Genomic DNA, 13,423 nt, shown 5'->3' with positions numbered 1-13,423 from the left:
ATGATACAAATTCAACTAATGATGAGCACAGTCTGAGATCTGGATTTAATTCATGACATTTGAACCAAACAGTGACCCTCCTCAGCCTGTGCGGCTGTCAGTCTGCCTGCATGTCACATGATCCTCTGGGAAACACCTTCATGGGAGCTTTATGTGGGCAGAGGAAGCTGGACTGGAGCTGAGTAAATGTTAATTTTCACGAGTTCTCTTTCCAGCAGAACCAGAACTAGGCTTAGTGTTCTGCTGGGGCCGACCGGTGTTCAACACTGAGCCTAGTTCTAGTTCTGCTGGAGGGTTCTTCCTGTTAAAGCGAGTTTTTGTCGACTGTCGCTGCATGCATGCTCAGGGGGAGGGATTGCAGCATGTCAAAGACCCAAAGCTATAATGTTGTAGATCAGTTATTTCCAATCCTAGGGCTCGGCCCGGTACCATTCCATGTCCAAATGTTGTTTTATTGTAAAAAAAAAATCACAGTATTTCCTCGGTTTCATCCGTCTGTGAATCCCCCTTGACGTATGTCTGCCATGACGCTGTCAGTCACATGATTGGTCGCTGATTGGTCTGAAACTCCACTGTTTCAGATAAACTAAGGGCTCAGTGCTCCACTGATTATCATGGGCAGTTATTTTCATGCAAATTGTTTTCTTGTGTTAAAGACCTGTTTAATGTTACCATGGTAACCAGAGAGTAGTACAGTGAGAAAGGTTGGGGGCCATTGACAGATTTGTAAGTGAGTCATGGATGAGGGATATAATGGGAATGTCTGAAATAAATTAATTCTTGCATCATTTAATTATCCATCCATTCATTCATTACTCCATCCATTCATCAGTCCACTCATTTATACAATAATTCTTCCATTAATCTTACCATTCTTTCTGTTAAAAAAACCCCAAATCAGACTCTGCACCACACTGATAAAACCAAATCAAAATACTGCATATCTGCTGATAGCTGTACTAATTGAAATTTTGTTTTGTACAAACTGTACATATACAAAATGACAATTAAAGTTTTTTAAGTCATTTATACAATAATTGATCCATCCTTTGGTTCATCTGTTCCTTCATTCATCCACTCATTAATAAATTAATCCATTCATTCATCCATTCCTTCATCCATCCATCCATTCATCCATCCATCCATTCATGAATTCATTTATCAATTCATTCATTCATGCATTAATTAATTCATTCATTATGTAATCCATTCATCCGTTAATCTATCTATACATTCATTCATCCATGCATTTATACATTTATTAATCCATTGATTAATTCATTCATTCATTCATTCATCCACCAGCCATTCATCCATCCATCAACCAATTCATTAATCCACCCAGCCATTCATCCATTCATCCATCAATCAATTCATTTATTCATCCATTCATCCATCTATTTGTTGACTCATTCATCCATTCTTTCACCTATTTGTTGATTCATGCATTCATCAATCCATTCCTTAATTTGTCCACCAATTTATTCATCCATTCACTCATTAATTTATTCCTTCATCCATTCATTTAGTCATCCATTCATGAAACCATTAATACATTCACCCATCCATCAATTCATTCACCCATTCATTTCTTTGTTAATTCATTCATCCATCTATCAATTCATTAATTCAACCATTCATTAATTTATAAATTAATTCAATCATTGATTGTTCCATTTGGTGAGTCATTCATCTATCTATTAATTTATTCTCTCATCAATTCACTCATTTATCCACCATTTATTCTTCTATTCATCTAGTCAACCCTTCATCAATCCATACAATTCAACATCCATTCATTCATCCACTAATTCATTAATTAATCCACCCATCCACCCATTCATCCATCCATCCATCAATTCATTAATTTATGCATTCATTCATCCTTTCAATCCATCAATTAATTCTTTCATCCATCAATTCATCATCCATTCATTCATCCATGCAATCATTCATTAATCCAGTCATTCATCCATCCATTTATCTGTCATTCCATCCATTTATCTGTCATTCCATCCATTTATCCATCCGTGTATTCATTTATTCAAAATGCATGAATTCATCCATCATTCAGTCAATCATTCATCAACCTAGACATTCATCCATTTAACCCCCATGCATTCATTTATCCATTCATTTACTCATTCATCCAACTAACCATTGATTCATTTATTCATCGATCCATTGATTCATTTATTCATCCATCCATTGATTCATTAATTCATCCATCCATTATTCATTCAACTATCCATTCATTGATGCATTCATACATTAATTGATTCATCAAATAATTTCTTTTTTCATTAATTCATCCACCCGTTAATCATTTCATCCATTCATTTATTCATCAATACATTCATTCTTTCATCCATTAACTAATTCATATATTCATTTTTCATTTCCTTATCCATTCATCTACCCATTCATCCATCCATTCATTTACTCATTCATTCATTCATTCATTCATTCATCCATTCATTAATTTTTCTATTAATGCATCCATCCATTCATTCATCCATTTATTCATCCATTCCTTCATTCATCCATCCATCCATCCATTTATTCATTCATCCATCCATTTATTATTTTGTCCATCCATCCAATCATCAATCATCCATTAATTCATACATCCATATTTCTTTATTCACTCATTCATTAATTTTCATCCCTCAGTTCATCCATTCATTCACACATACAATTAGTCATTCATCCATCCTCCATCCATTATTCATCCATTTAATAATTCATCTATCCATTTATTTATTCATCCATCAATTCTTTCAACCATCCATCCATTTATTTCTTTATTTATTCATCAATACATTACTGTATTTGTGTTGTCATTCATTATTTAGTCCATTCATCCATTCATTTATCCAAATATTCATCCATTCATTCATTCATCTACCAATTCATCCATCCATTAGTTCATTCATCCATTAATTTCTTCATTCAATCATTGATCTACCATTCATTTATTTATCCATTAATTTCTTTTTTCATTCATCCATTCACCCACTCATTCATCTATTCATTTTTTATTTATTAATTTATTCTTTCATTCACCTATTGATCATTCATTCTTTCATCTATCAACTCATCCATTCATTTACCCATTTATCCAGCAATCCATTCATTCATCATCCATCTATCCCTCATCCATCCACCTATTCATCCATCCACCCATACATCCTCCATCTATCCATCCTTTCATTCATCCATCAATCCATCCATCCATCCATCATCCACTTATCCATCCATCCATGCATTCTTTCATCATTTTTCCTCCATCCATTAATTTATTCATCCATTAATTTCTTTATTCATTAATTTATCCACTCATTCATTTATTCATCCATCAATTTCTTTTTTTCATTCATCCATTCACCCATTCATTTATCCATTCACCAATTCAACCGTTCACCCATTCATTCATCAATCCATTCATTCATCCATCATCAATCCATTCATTCATTTATTCAACCATCCATCCTTCCTTTCATGCATGCATTAATAAATCCATCATTCTTTCCTCCATCCATCCATTCATTCATACATTCATTTCTTTCTTTTTATACAGTGTCCTCTCTGGCAATGGGGCAATAAGAATAATTGTCTTGATGCCAAAAAAAAGCTCAACAAATTTTGCTTTCACAAGTGTAGCAGTACGGCTATCGCCATAGTGTTCCGCTTGATTTATGCATATAGATAGAAATATATTTATTTCTTTATTAATTCATTCATCCACCCATTTGTTCATACATACATTTATTCATCCACCCATCAATCTATCCATGCATATATTAATTTATCCATCCATCCATTCATCCATCCATTAATTTGTTCATCTGTCAATTCCTCCATTCACTCATCCATTCATTCATTCATCCATCCATCCATCCATAATCATTCCATCTTACCGGGCCTTCCTGCAGTTCCTTACAGCTGGAATCAGTCGGTGTCGTCCCTCCATGGGTGTTCTGTATTTCATCAGATCCAGTTCATCCAGAACCTCCTCTGACATCTGCAGCATGTAGGCCAGAGCTGAGCACTGGATCTCAGACAGATTCTTTCTCGGTCTGCTTCCTGACTTGAGGAACTCCTGGATCTCCTCATAGACGGAGAGCTCCTTCATCTCCATCAGACAGTGGAAGATGTTGATGCTTCTGTCCGGAGAGGTTTGCTCCGTGTTCATTTCTTTCAGGTTTTTGATGACCTTGTTGGTCATCTCTGTCTGGTTATCCATCTCCTCCAGCAGACCTGCTAGGATTCTCTGGTTGGAATCCACAGAGAGGCCATGAAGGAATCGGACAAACAGGTCCAGGTGGCCGGTTTCACTTCTTAGGGATTTTTCCATGACACTATGCAGAAACTGATCAAAAGAAGAGAAGCTATGATTTGTTTTTCTGGAGTCGTTTTTTCGCAGAAAGTTCTCCACCGCCTCTGTATTCCTACTGGTGAAGCAGTGGAGCATGTAGACTGCAGCCAGAAACTCCTGGACGCTCAGGTGAACAAAGCAGTAGACTGGTTTCTGGAAGATCACGCTCTCTCTTTTGAAGATCTCTGTACAAACTCCTGAGAACACTGAGGCCTCTATGACATCCAGACCACACTGCTCCAGGTCTTCTTGGTAGAACATGATGTTTCCTTTCTCCAGATGTTCCAAGGCCAGCCTCCCCAGCTTCAGGAGAACTTCCCTGTTAGCCTCCATCAGCTCATTTGGACTCATCTCATGTCCTTCATGGTACTTGTTCTTCTTCCTCCTGGTCTGGACCAGCAGGAAGTGTGAGTACATGTCAGTCATGGTCTTGGGCAGCTCTCCTCTATGCTCTGTGGCCAACAGGTTCTCCAGAACCATAGCAGTGATCCAGCAGAACACTGGGATCCCACACATGATGTGGAGGCTCCTGGAGGTCTGGATGTGGGAGATGATCCTCCTGGCCTTCTCCTCTTCATCACTGAACCTCCTCCTGAAGTATTCCTCCTTCTGGGTGTCAGTGAAGCCTCGTACTTCTGTTATCCTTGAAACACAGGAAGGAGGGATCTGATTGGCCGCTGCAGGTCTGGAAGTTATCCAGACCAGAGCCGAGGGAAGCAGGTTCCCCTTGATGAGGTTCACCAGCAAAACGTTGACTGATGACTTCTGTCTGACGTCAGAAACAATCAGACTGTTGTTGAAGTCCAGAGAAAGTCTGCTTTCATCCAGGCCGTCAAAGATGAAGAGAAGCTTCCAGACAGCCAGCTTTTCTGCTGGGAGCTTCTGGAGGGTTGGATGGAAAACATGGAGCAGCGTGAGAAGACTGTGCTGCTGATCTCTGATCAGGTTCAGCTCCCTGAAGGAAAGCAGAACCACTACACTGACATCCTGGTTCTCTAGGCCCTCTGCCCAGTCCAGAGTGAACTTCTGCACTGAGAAGGTTTTCCCACCACCAGCGACACCATAGGTCAGAACCACTCTGATTGGTCCATGTTGCTCAGGTGACACTTTAAAGATATCCTGGCATCTGATTGGATCATCGTGGAGGTTGTAGATCTTGTTGGTTTCTTCTAGCTGCCTCACCTCATCTCTGGTGTTTACTGATTCTTTCTGTCCTTCTGTGATGTAAAGATCAGTGTAGATCTTGTTGAGGAGGGTTCTATTTCCTGTTTCATCACTTCCTTCAGTCACCCTCTCACATATCCTCCTCAGGCTCCTCCTGTGTTCAACTAAAACCTTTTCCACCTCAACATCTGCTAAGAAAACAGAGAAGAAACCAAAACAACGGGCTACATTATTCAGTTGAAAGTTTAGCAGAGATGTTATCTTTAGCTGTTCTGAGTTTCCGGTATGCAGGTAAAGATTCCCAGTCATCCAGGTCATAGTCATTCAAAAAAGGTAAAAAATAAAAAATAAAATAAAAAACAATCTACTGGACTCTGTTTTCCAAGTTTAATGACGTTTTGTTTCTCATCCAGGAAGCTTTTTCAATTTAAAATGTCTAGACTTGTGTGAATGAAACTCAAAAACCTACCACAGTGATAGAGTTGATTTTCTTCCACTGTCATCTCAACCCCCATCGTCATGCAGGGGACGAAGAAATCTTGCCTGATCAGCCAGGCCAACAATGACCCTAACGACTCAATTTTCAGAGGCATAGACCAGTACTGGGTATTGCAGAATAACAAAGACGTCAATGAGTCCCCATTTCTAAGGGATGGAGCTGTTCTTCTGGTTAAATTTGCATATAACAAGGTTTTGTTAGGCTACTCTATTCAATTCCATTTATTTCTATAGCGCCAATTCACATCATGTCATCTCAGGTCACTTTCCAGTTAACCAGATCATCCGGTCAGATTGATTCGAAGTTTTCTATGCTCACAACAATTACAATCAGTTAAGAAATGTTTAAACATAGACACTTAAAGGTATATGGGGAGGATTTTCCTGACCCGCCCTCTCCACTTAAAAAAAAATGCACATGCACAACCCTGTACCTACTCCCAAGAGGGAATGCTTATTAAAGGCATGCAAGAGCATGCACAAGCCCATTTCTCCTCATTTTACTAATTGTGAAACAGATTTCTCCAAATAGCATGCCAAACTTCACCTGTCGAGTTTAAACTTTGCAACCGAGGAACCAGTGGGAAGCCTGACCTGTACTTTCATGGTACGTCATCGCGTGAAAGAATCTCCTAAAAACACTCTGGTCTGGTTTTGTCATGGTCCTGGCCCTGGTGGCTTGATTGCTTATTCCACCCACCTGTTTGACTCTGCCTGCTTTCTCATCATTGCTTATCTGATCCACCTGGTTCCAGCTCCTATATATACTGTTTGTTTTCAAGCTAGCAGTGCCAGATTATTCTAGCTGTTTGGTGAGAGTAACTCTAGCGTTTGACTATTATTCTTATTATTCTGTTTGTGACCTGTTTCTGTCTTGTGGATTCTGAGTTTTGCCCCTGTCTGCTCTATCAGTCTGACCAGTTCTGGACTGTTTCTTGGATGCAACTGGCTCACTGAACCTGGACTGTTTTCCTGACCCCGGCTTGGATTCCCTCATCGGTACCTCATCCGCTCTCTGATCATCTGGTAAAAGAACTTTGTTCTTGTACGACTTTGGTTTGGATCTCCCTGGCGTCGCTTGGCATCAGCTCCGCTCACCTCATGGAACTCCGGGGGCCGCGCCCGCCGCAAGCAGAGGACAATCACCTTCACGGATTCCTCTCAACCCTCTGGGATCGGACTGAACTCTAAAACAGGTCAGTGACTATAGCTCTTAGCTGTTACCAGCCATTCACTCTTCACCGACCTGAGTGTCTGTTTCCACAGAGGATCCGTGTTATCCGCTCCAGCTGACGCGCAGTTGCACGCTGTCATTTAATAAAAGAATGTTGGAAATCTTCCAGCTCTGTCTGTTGAATTTCAAGGTTTCGAGCCCCTGACAGGTTTCTCTATTCTGAGGCCTTTCTCATCTTCTCATCCACTTCGTAGACACTTTTTCTCTTCCGACCCTCGGCCATTCAAAGAACCGCGGTGAAAAAGATGAGCTACAATGACTGTCAGAAACCATAGCTCACCACAGATATACGCCTGAAAGTGTGCATGCGCAGAAACATACCAACCAGTGTAACAAAAATAATTTCCTCTGGGATTATTAAAGTATTTCTGATTCTGAACCACAATGATTGACAATTAAGACAACCACTTCTTTTGATGATCCACCCAGAAGAAGAACGTCCTCCACTATACCTTTAATAGGAATATCTTTTTAGGAAACATATGTTGAATGTTGAATTTCAAGGTTTCGAGGCCCTGACAGGTTTCTCTATTCTGAGGCCTTTCTCATCTTCTCATCCACTTCGTAGACACTTTTTCTCTTCCAAACCTCGGCCATTCAAAGAACCGCGGTGAAAAAGATGAGCTACAATGACTGTCAGAAACCGTAGCTCACCACAGATATTACCCTGAAAGTGTGCATGCACAGAAACATACCAACCAGTGTAACAAAAATTATTTCCTCTGGGATTATTAAAGTATTTCTGATTCTGAATCACATTGATTGACAATTAAGAGAACCACTTCTTTTGATGATCCACCCAGAAGAAGAACGTCCTCCACTATACCTTTAATAGGAATATCTTTTTAGGAAACATATTTTCTATTGATATCCAATGAAAGTTATGGTTACATTCAGATAGATGCAGATCATTTTTGGTGAATGTATTATTTAATTTTGTAAAGAAAGGTTTATACTTATATACATTATTTGTATTGTATTATGCAGTGGTGTCAAAAGTACACATCTGTTACTGAAGTAGAAGTATAGATACTGCAGCTTAAAAACACTCTGGTAAAAGTTGAAGTATCAACTTGACCTCTTTACTCAAGTAAAAGTGAAAAAGTATGTGCGACAAAAACTACTTAAAGTATAAAAGTATAAAGTAACCTTTAAAAAACTATATACTATAAAGCTCAATTTTTCAACTATTTCTATAAATTCTTTGAGATAGGGCCAAGGATGAGGGAGGTCTTGTTGGTCTCCATCTCCCGATACGCTCTCGCCTGTGTCCGACCTTTCAGACATTTCAACATCTTTTTCTGAATCCGTCATTGTAGCATGGCATAGACAATTCACGTTAGCAGTTTGAAGAACACTTGCTTGCTTTTGATGATTTCCTTTAGCTAACCAATGAGTGTTTGCGTTATATGACTCATCCAATCACACTAGTTTTCACTAGATGTGGATGGAGCCAATGATCTGCATTGGATGGCGCACATGACGTTAAATAAATATTTACAAACATTAAACCGAAGCCAAGAGTAATGAGTAACGTTTGTTTTAAACATGTAAGGAATAGAAAGTACAGATACTTGTGTGAAAATGTACTGATTAGAAGTCAGAAGTAGGAAGGAAAATAAAAATAAGCCCAAATGTTAAGTTTTGATCTTTTTTTCCAACAATTTAATTTGAAAAACTTTAAAAAAAAATGTATTAAATTGCATGCAGTTCAAAATACACTAGTGTTTTATTTCCTGCTCATTAAGCCTGTTAGTTGACTTATAATGATTGCTGCTGTACTTATTGAGCCCTGTGGAAGTAAAATAAATAAATAAAAAAACATTTCATTAACCACACTGCCATTTTGTTAAAATGCTAAGAAGTGTATTTGGTTAGAAATAAAACATTGAACCTTGTGAAGTTACTTTCTTTTGTTTGACTTACTTTATTCATTTGAGGCAATCAGTTTCCTAGATTCTGTAAAGTAAACTCTACTGTTCATCTCAATTGGACCAACATGATGCAGCTAAGTTAAAAACAGGTTAATTTACTTGCTATTGAAACTACTTCATTGAATTAAGTTAAATTCATTTCATAAAACTAAGTTTATACAACCAGGCTTTAAGTACACAAGTACATGTTAAGTAAACAAAATGAAAGACTAATAATTATAAATACTTAACTTTTTTAAGGCAATTGGTTTTCTAGATTTTTTTTAAGTAAACTCAACTTGTCAGATTTTATAGTATAGAAAGATTTATATAGTGTAGAAAGGTACTCAAGAGGAGTAAGGCTAAAATTACACAAAATGTATTTCTAATCATAGTAAGTAAGGGTTTAAATGCTTATATGAATGCAAGTTTGTTTTTTACTCAGGACTAAATTGCTTCTACATTAAATTACATATGACAAAACAAAACCTTATTTGTTTTTTGATTTTTTTATTATAAGTTGAAGGTTTTTTTTTTTTATCAGGAATGTCTTACCTTGCACTAAGCAGCCCTGACTGGCAGTCTGCAGCTCAGATGTTCTGGAGCCTTCACCACAGTGGAGACAGGAAGGTGGTCCAGCTGAAGCAGGAACATCACTCCTCTTCGATCTGTGAAAACATTTCCTCATCAGCATTGGTCTGGAACTGGACACCAGGGAATATTAATCACGTCAATTCAAACTTCTGCCTGCTGCTGTGCGCCTGCTCCAGCTACCATGATATAATGATGATATTTATTGTTTATCTATAAAGGCCCAGAACCAATAGAAGATAATCAGTTATTTCCATGCAGTATGTTTCCTCTGGGAAACTCGTGGCATTATCTTCTTGACTGGCCTTCATTGACTACTGCTTCCTTCTTATAACAGAGAAACCACATTTCTGCACACTTTTACTTTTAATGTTACAACTAAATGCTTGAATTTTCTACTGAGAAGCAAACAAGTCTGAGACAATATATATAAATTAATAAAAAATGTATGATAGCCTAGTTGCATAAAATCACACCAATAGAATGGAACGTCTTAAAAAATTAATTTCGTGGTGATTGTAGACAGAAAACAAGTAGTGTACTTATAGAAAATAAACGGTGGTTGTTGTTGATGACAGAAAGTTAAAAGCAGCTCAATTTGGCTAACTTTATATAGACAACTAAACCAGATCATCCAGTCAGATTGATTCAAAGTTTTCTATATAAGGAAAACCAGCTGATTGCATTGACTCATTGACTCTTCAGCAATCCCTCACACCAAGCATACGGTCATTAGACACCCTAACACTGCAGATGCTCCCACCGTACTACATAGGTGCTGTGTTATGTTATTAATCGTTGTCCTGTCTTACTTCACTTCGTTGCAAATGTGTATGGTGTTGCCCACGATGCCGTTGCACAGATATTCCCCAGTGGCATGCCCATCATAGCCGCCCAGGATGTACACACTCTTAGTAGAATGGCACATAACCATGGAGGGTGCTGCACCCTCAGATTCATAAGCCAGCACAATGGCATCTGCACCAGCCTGTGCTAGGAAAGGGCTTTCTTCCTGTTCTGCCCACTGTGGCACATGAACAGCTGCTCTGACCAATGAATTTACAGCTGCACTGCCCAGACGTGGCACAGAGTGGTCACCAACGTCTGTGTCCTAGGTAGGACCGGGGCGGGCAGTACCTTCCCACGGAGGCAGGTGGTTGTAACGGCCCGTACACCGAGCTCACGGAACCTCTTGATTGTGATTACTGCCAGTAAAATGGCAGTTATCATAGAAATTTAATTCAGTGGAACAGCACACATCGGCTCAAAAGGCGACCTACTCAGGACCCTCAACACATGTGGTAAGACCTTGCTGTTGTTGGCCTCTGAAAATATTTTTGGACATTGAGAACCAATATCCATGTTTCATCTTAATGTTTTCACTGGAGTAGAGGATGCAGTTTTGCTCATAAAACAGCCATGAGACCCAGTTCTCTGCTCTGCAACCCCCTCTCAGCCCAGCTAACTCCACAGGACCCCTCCCACAGAGGTGTGCCTTGGCCCCCATGGAGCTGAGAAAACCACAGCAGAAAAGATTTCAGTCTCTTTCTGTGAAGCTGCCCAGAGGTTCACATTGGAAGAGGAAACCACCATGGATACCCAGGCCCCAAGGCCCGGATCTCCAGAATGACCGAAGACATGATGGATGACATTTCAGAACCAGACTGCTGCAAAACAGACTTTTTGCAACACATTTCTCTGAGTTTCAGTTTCAGACTGGAGGGGGAATTCTCCTGAAGAAGCCGTTCCCTCTGTTATGACCCCCCCACCCTGTTGCTGTGAGGCTGCAGTGAAAAGCTCCTAAGTGCTGGAGGGAACTCAAACCTTCTAAAACAGATAGATTCCAGTTAATATGTCTTTGGATGATTTTGATAATTTCATGTGTTTACTGATGAGTAAAGACAAATCTAACAGGACGGATCGCATGGTACGCTATGCTACATTAATATGTTTTGAGCTGTTGTTGAAACTTGGACAAGCTTTATTTCACTAATGGTTTAAACACTGATATAACATTAGTGTTTGTGTGTTTTCTCATATCCTCATTAAATTTCCATTACAAAATTATAACCCAAACTCATTAAATTAACTGTATATTTGCTTCTAGCTATTTTAATAACAGTACTGAATCATTTAACAAGAATTAAGTAAATCCATGAGGTGAATAAAACATTATTCGGCCAAATAATGTTTTATTCACCTCATGGATTTGCAACACAAATTGGTTTGAAAACATTCCGATCACTCTAAATTAGTGAAAAGATCATTTGATCTCATCCCAAATTCTTGCAAATAAACTTTGGTTTTAAAAGACAAAATCCATCCTAAACTGTGCTAATATTAGATCATCTCATTGATTATGGTTTACAACCTTGTTTTCCTTCCTCTTTGTACATGTTACTTTAGTTTAGTTGAGTTTCATTAGTTTTAGTTAAGAGTTTTTAACTGAAATATGAAATATAATTTGGAGCTGAATGATTTTTGTTAATAAACTCTTTTTGAATGTAAATTTATTCCATTTCTGTGCAGAATTATATGTTTGACCATGATTTCAGCTCGAGTCACTCTTTCATTTGTTGTTCTAACAAGCCACTGCTAGTAGGGCGTGTGTTCATAAACATATATGATAGTCCCAATAATATCTGATTATATAAGATATTTACCACCCCTACCGGGGGGCAATAAACATCTAAAAGTATTGCAACAATGGATGAAGAATGAATAGATGATAAATGAATGGATGATGAATGAATAGATGATAAATGAATGGATGAATGGATGATAAATTAATGGATGAATGGATGATAAATTAATGGATAATGGATGAATGGATGACAGTTGTGTCTCAGTAGATCTGCATTACGTCACTATAGAAAGTGGACCTAGAATTAGAGTAGACATTGTTGCTACCTACTCTGTGTCTGAGGGTCCAGATTCCATGTTGAAGGATAGAGGATCATCTTTAGACTGGCTGCTCTTCATAGACAGACAGCTGGGTCCTGGGAACTCTGCTCTCTGACCCCTGAAAGATAAACATGTTGTTGGTTAGATCATCACCGGGAAATGATAAAACAATCCAAGAGGCCCTGAAATCACTGTTCGAACCAGAAAAGAACAAGGTTTAAGGCTGATGCATTGGGGGACTGCAGCTAAGCTACCTGAGTTAAGCCAAGCGTTCCTTCGCTGGAAGCAGAAAACATTCAGGTTCTTGCTTGGCCACCATACAAGGCAGACATCTACTACTTAATCAGGGTACTGCAGTTCAGTAAAAGTCTGTTAATCGACACTGCTGGAGACCAGGTATGTTTAAAGAAGCAAAGAATGAGCAGGGGGGCCTCCAGGACTGACTGTGGACCCCAAGGTGAGCTTATAGCCTGAGCTTTTGCAAGGCAGCTTTATTTTTCATTTCAGTATCAAAACTTTTCATGGTCAATAAAAGTGTAAAGTAGATGAGTGGCAAGAAGGTAATTGCACCCACATAAAACAATTACAATGGTATGATCCATTAGAGCCCTGAGTTGCTGCAGGTGCACCTGATATTATAGTAAATGGTTCTTCAGCTAAACATCTGAGATCTCTTTCACCTCCACTGTCTGCTCAAAAGTTAAAGCTACGTTCAGACTGCACGCTGCTGAAGCAGCTGAA

General features: G+C 38.8%; 1 protein-coding gene across 1 annotated transcript in view; it reads right to left on the bottom strand.

The window, feature by feature from the left end:
- The window catches only part of LOC107104139 (NACHT, LRR and PYD domains-containing protein 12-like), an 11,953-nt gene extending 6,093 nt beyond the window's left edge, over positions 1-5,860 (bottom strand). The window contains exon 1 of the mRNA XM_015404068.1: positions 3,921-5,860. Within this exon, the coding sequence (XP_015259554.1) occupies positions 3,921-5,860 (1,940 nt within the window). The remainder of the gene's footprint in view (positions 1-3,920) is intronic.
- Between the last annotated feature and the right edge of the window lie 7,563 nt (positions 5,861-13,423).

Source organism: Cyprinodon variegatus, unplaced genomic scaffold (assembly GCF_000732505.1).
Source record: "Cyprinodon variegatus isolate N-32 unplaced genomic scaffold, C_variegatus-1.0 Scaffold1627, whole genome shotgun sequence".
NCBI classification, from domain to species: domain Eukaryota; kingdom Metazoa; phylum Chordata; class Actinopteri; order Cyprinodontiformes; family Cyprinodontidae; genus Cyprinodon; species Cyprinodon variegatus.
Note: the sequence above shows the minus strand (reverse complement) of the source record. Positions and strands in the feature narration are given on the sequence as shown.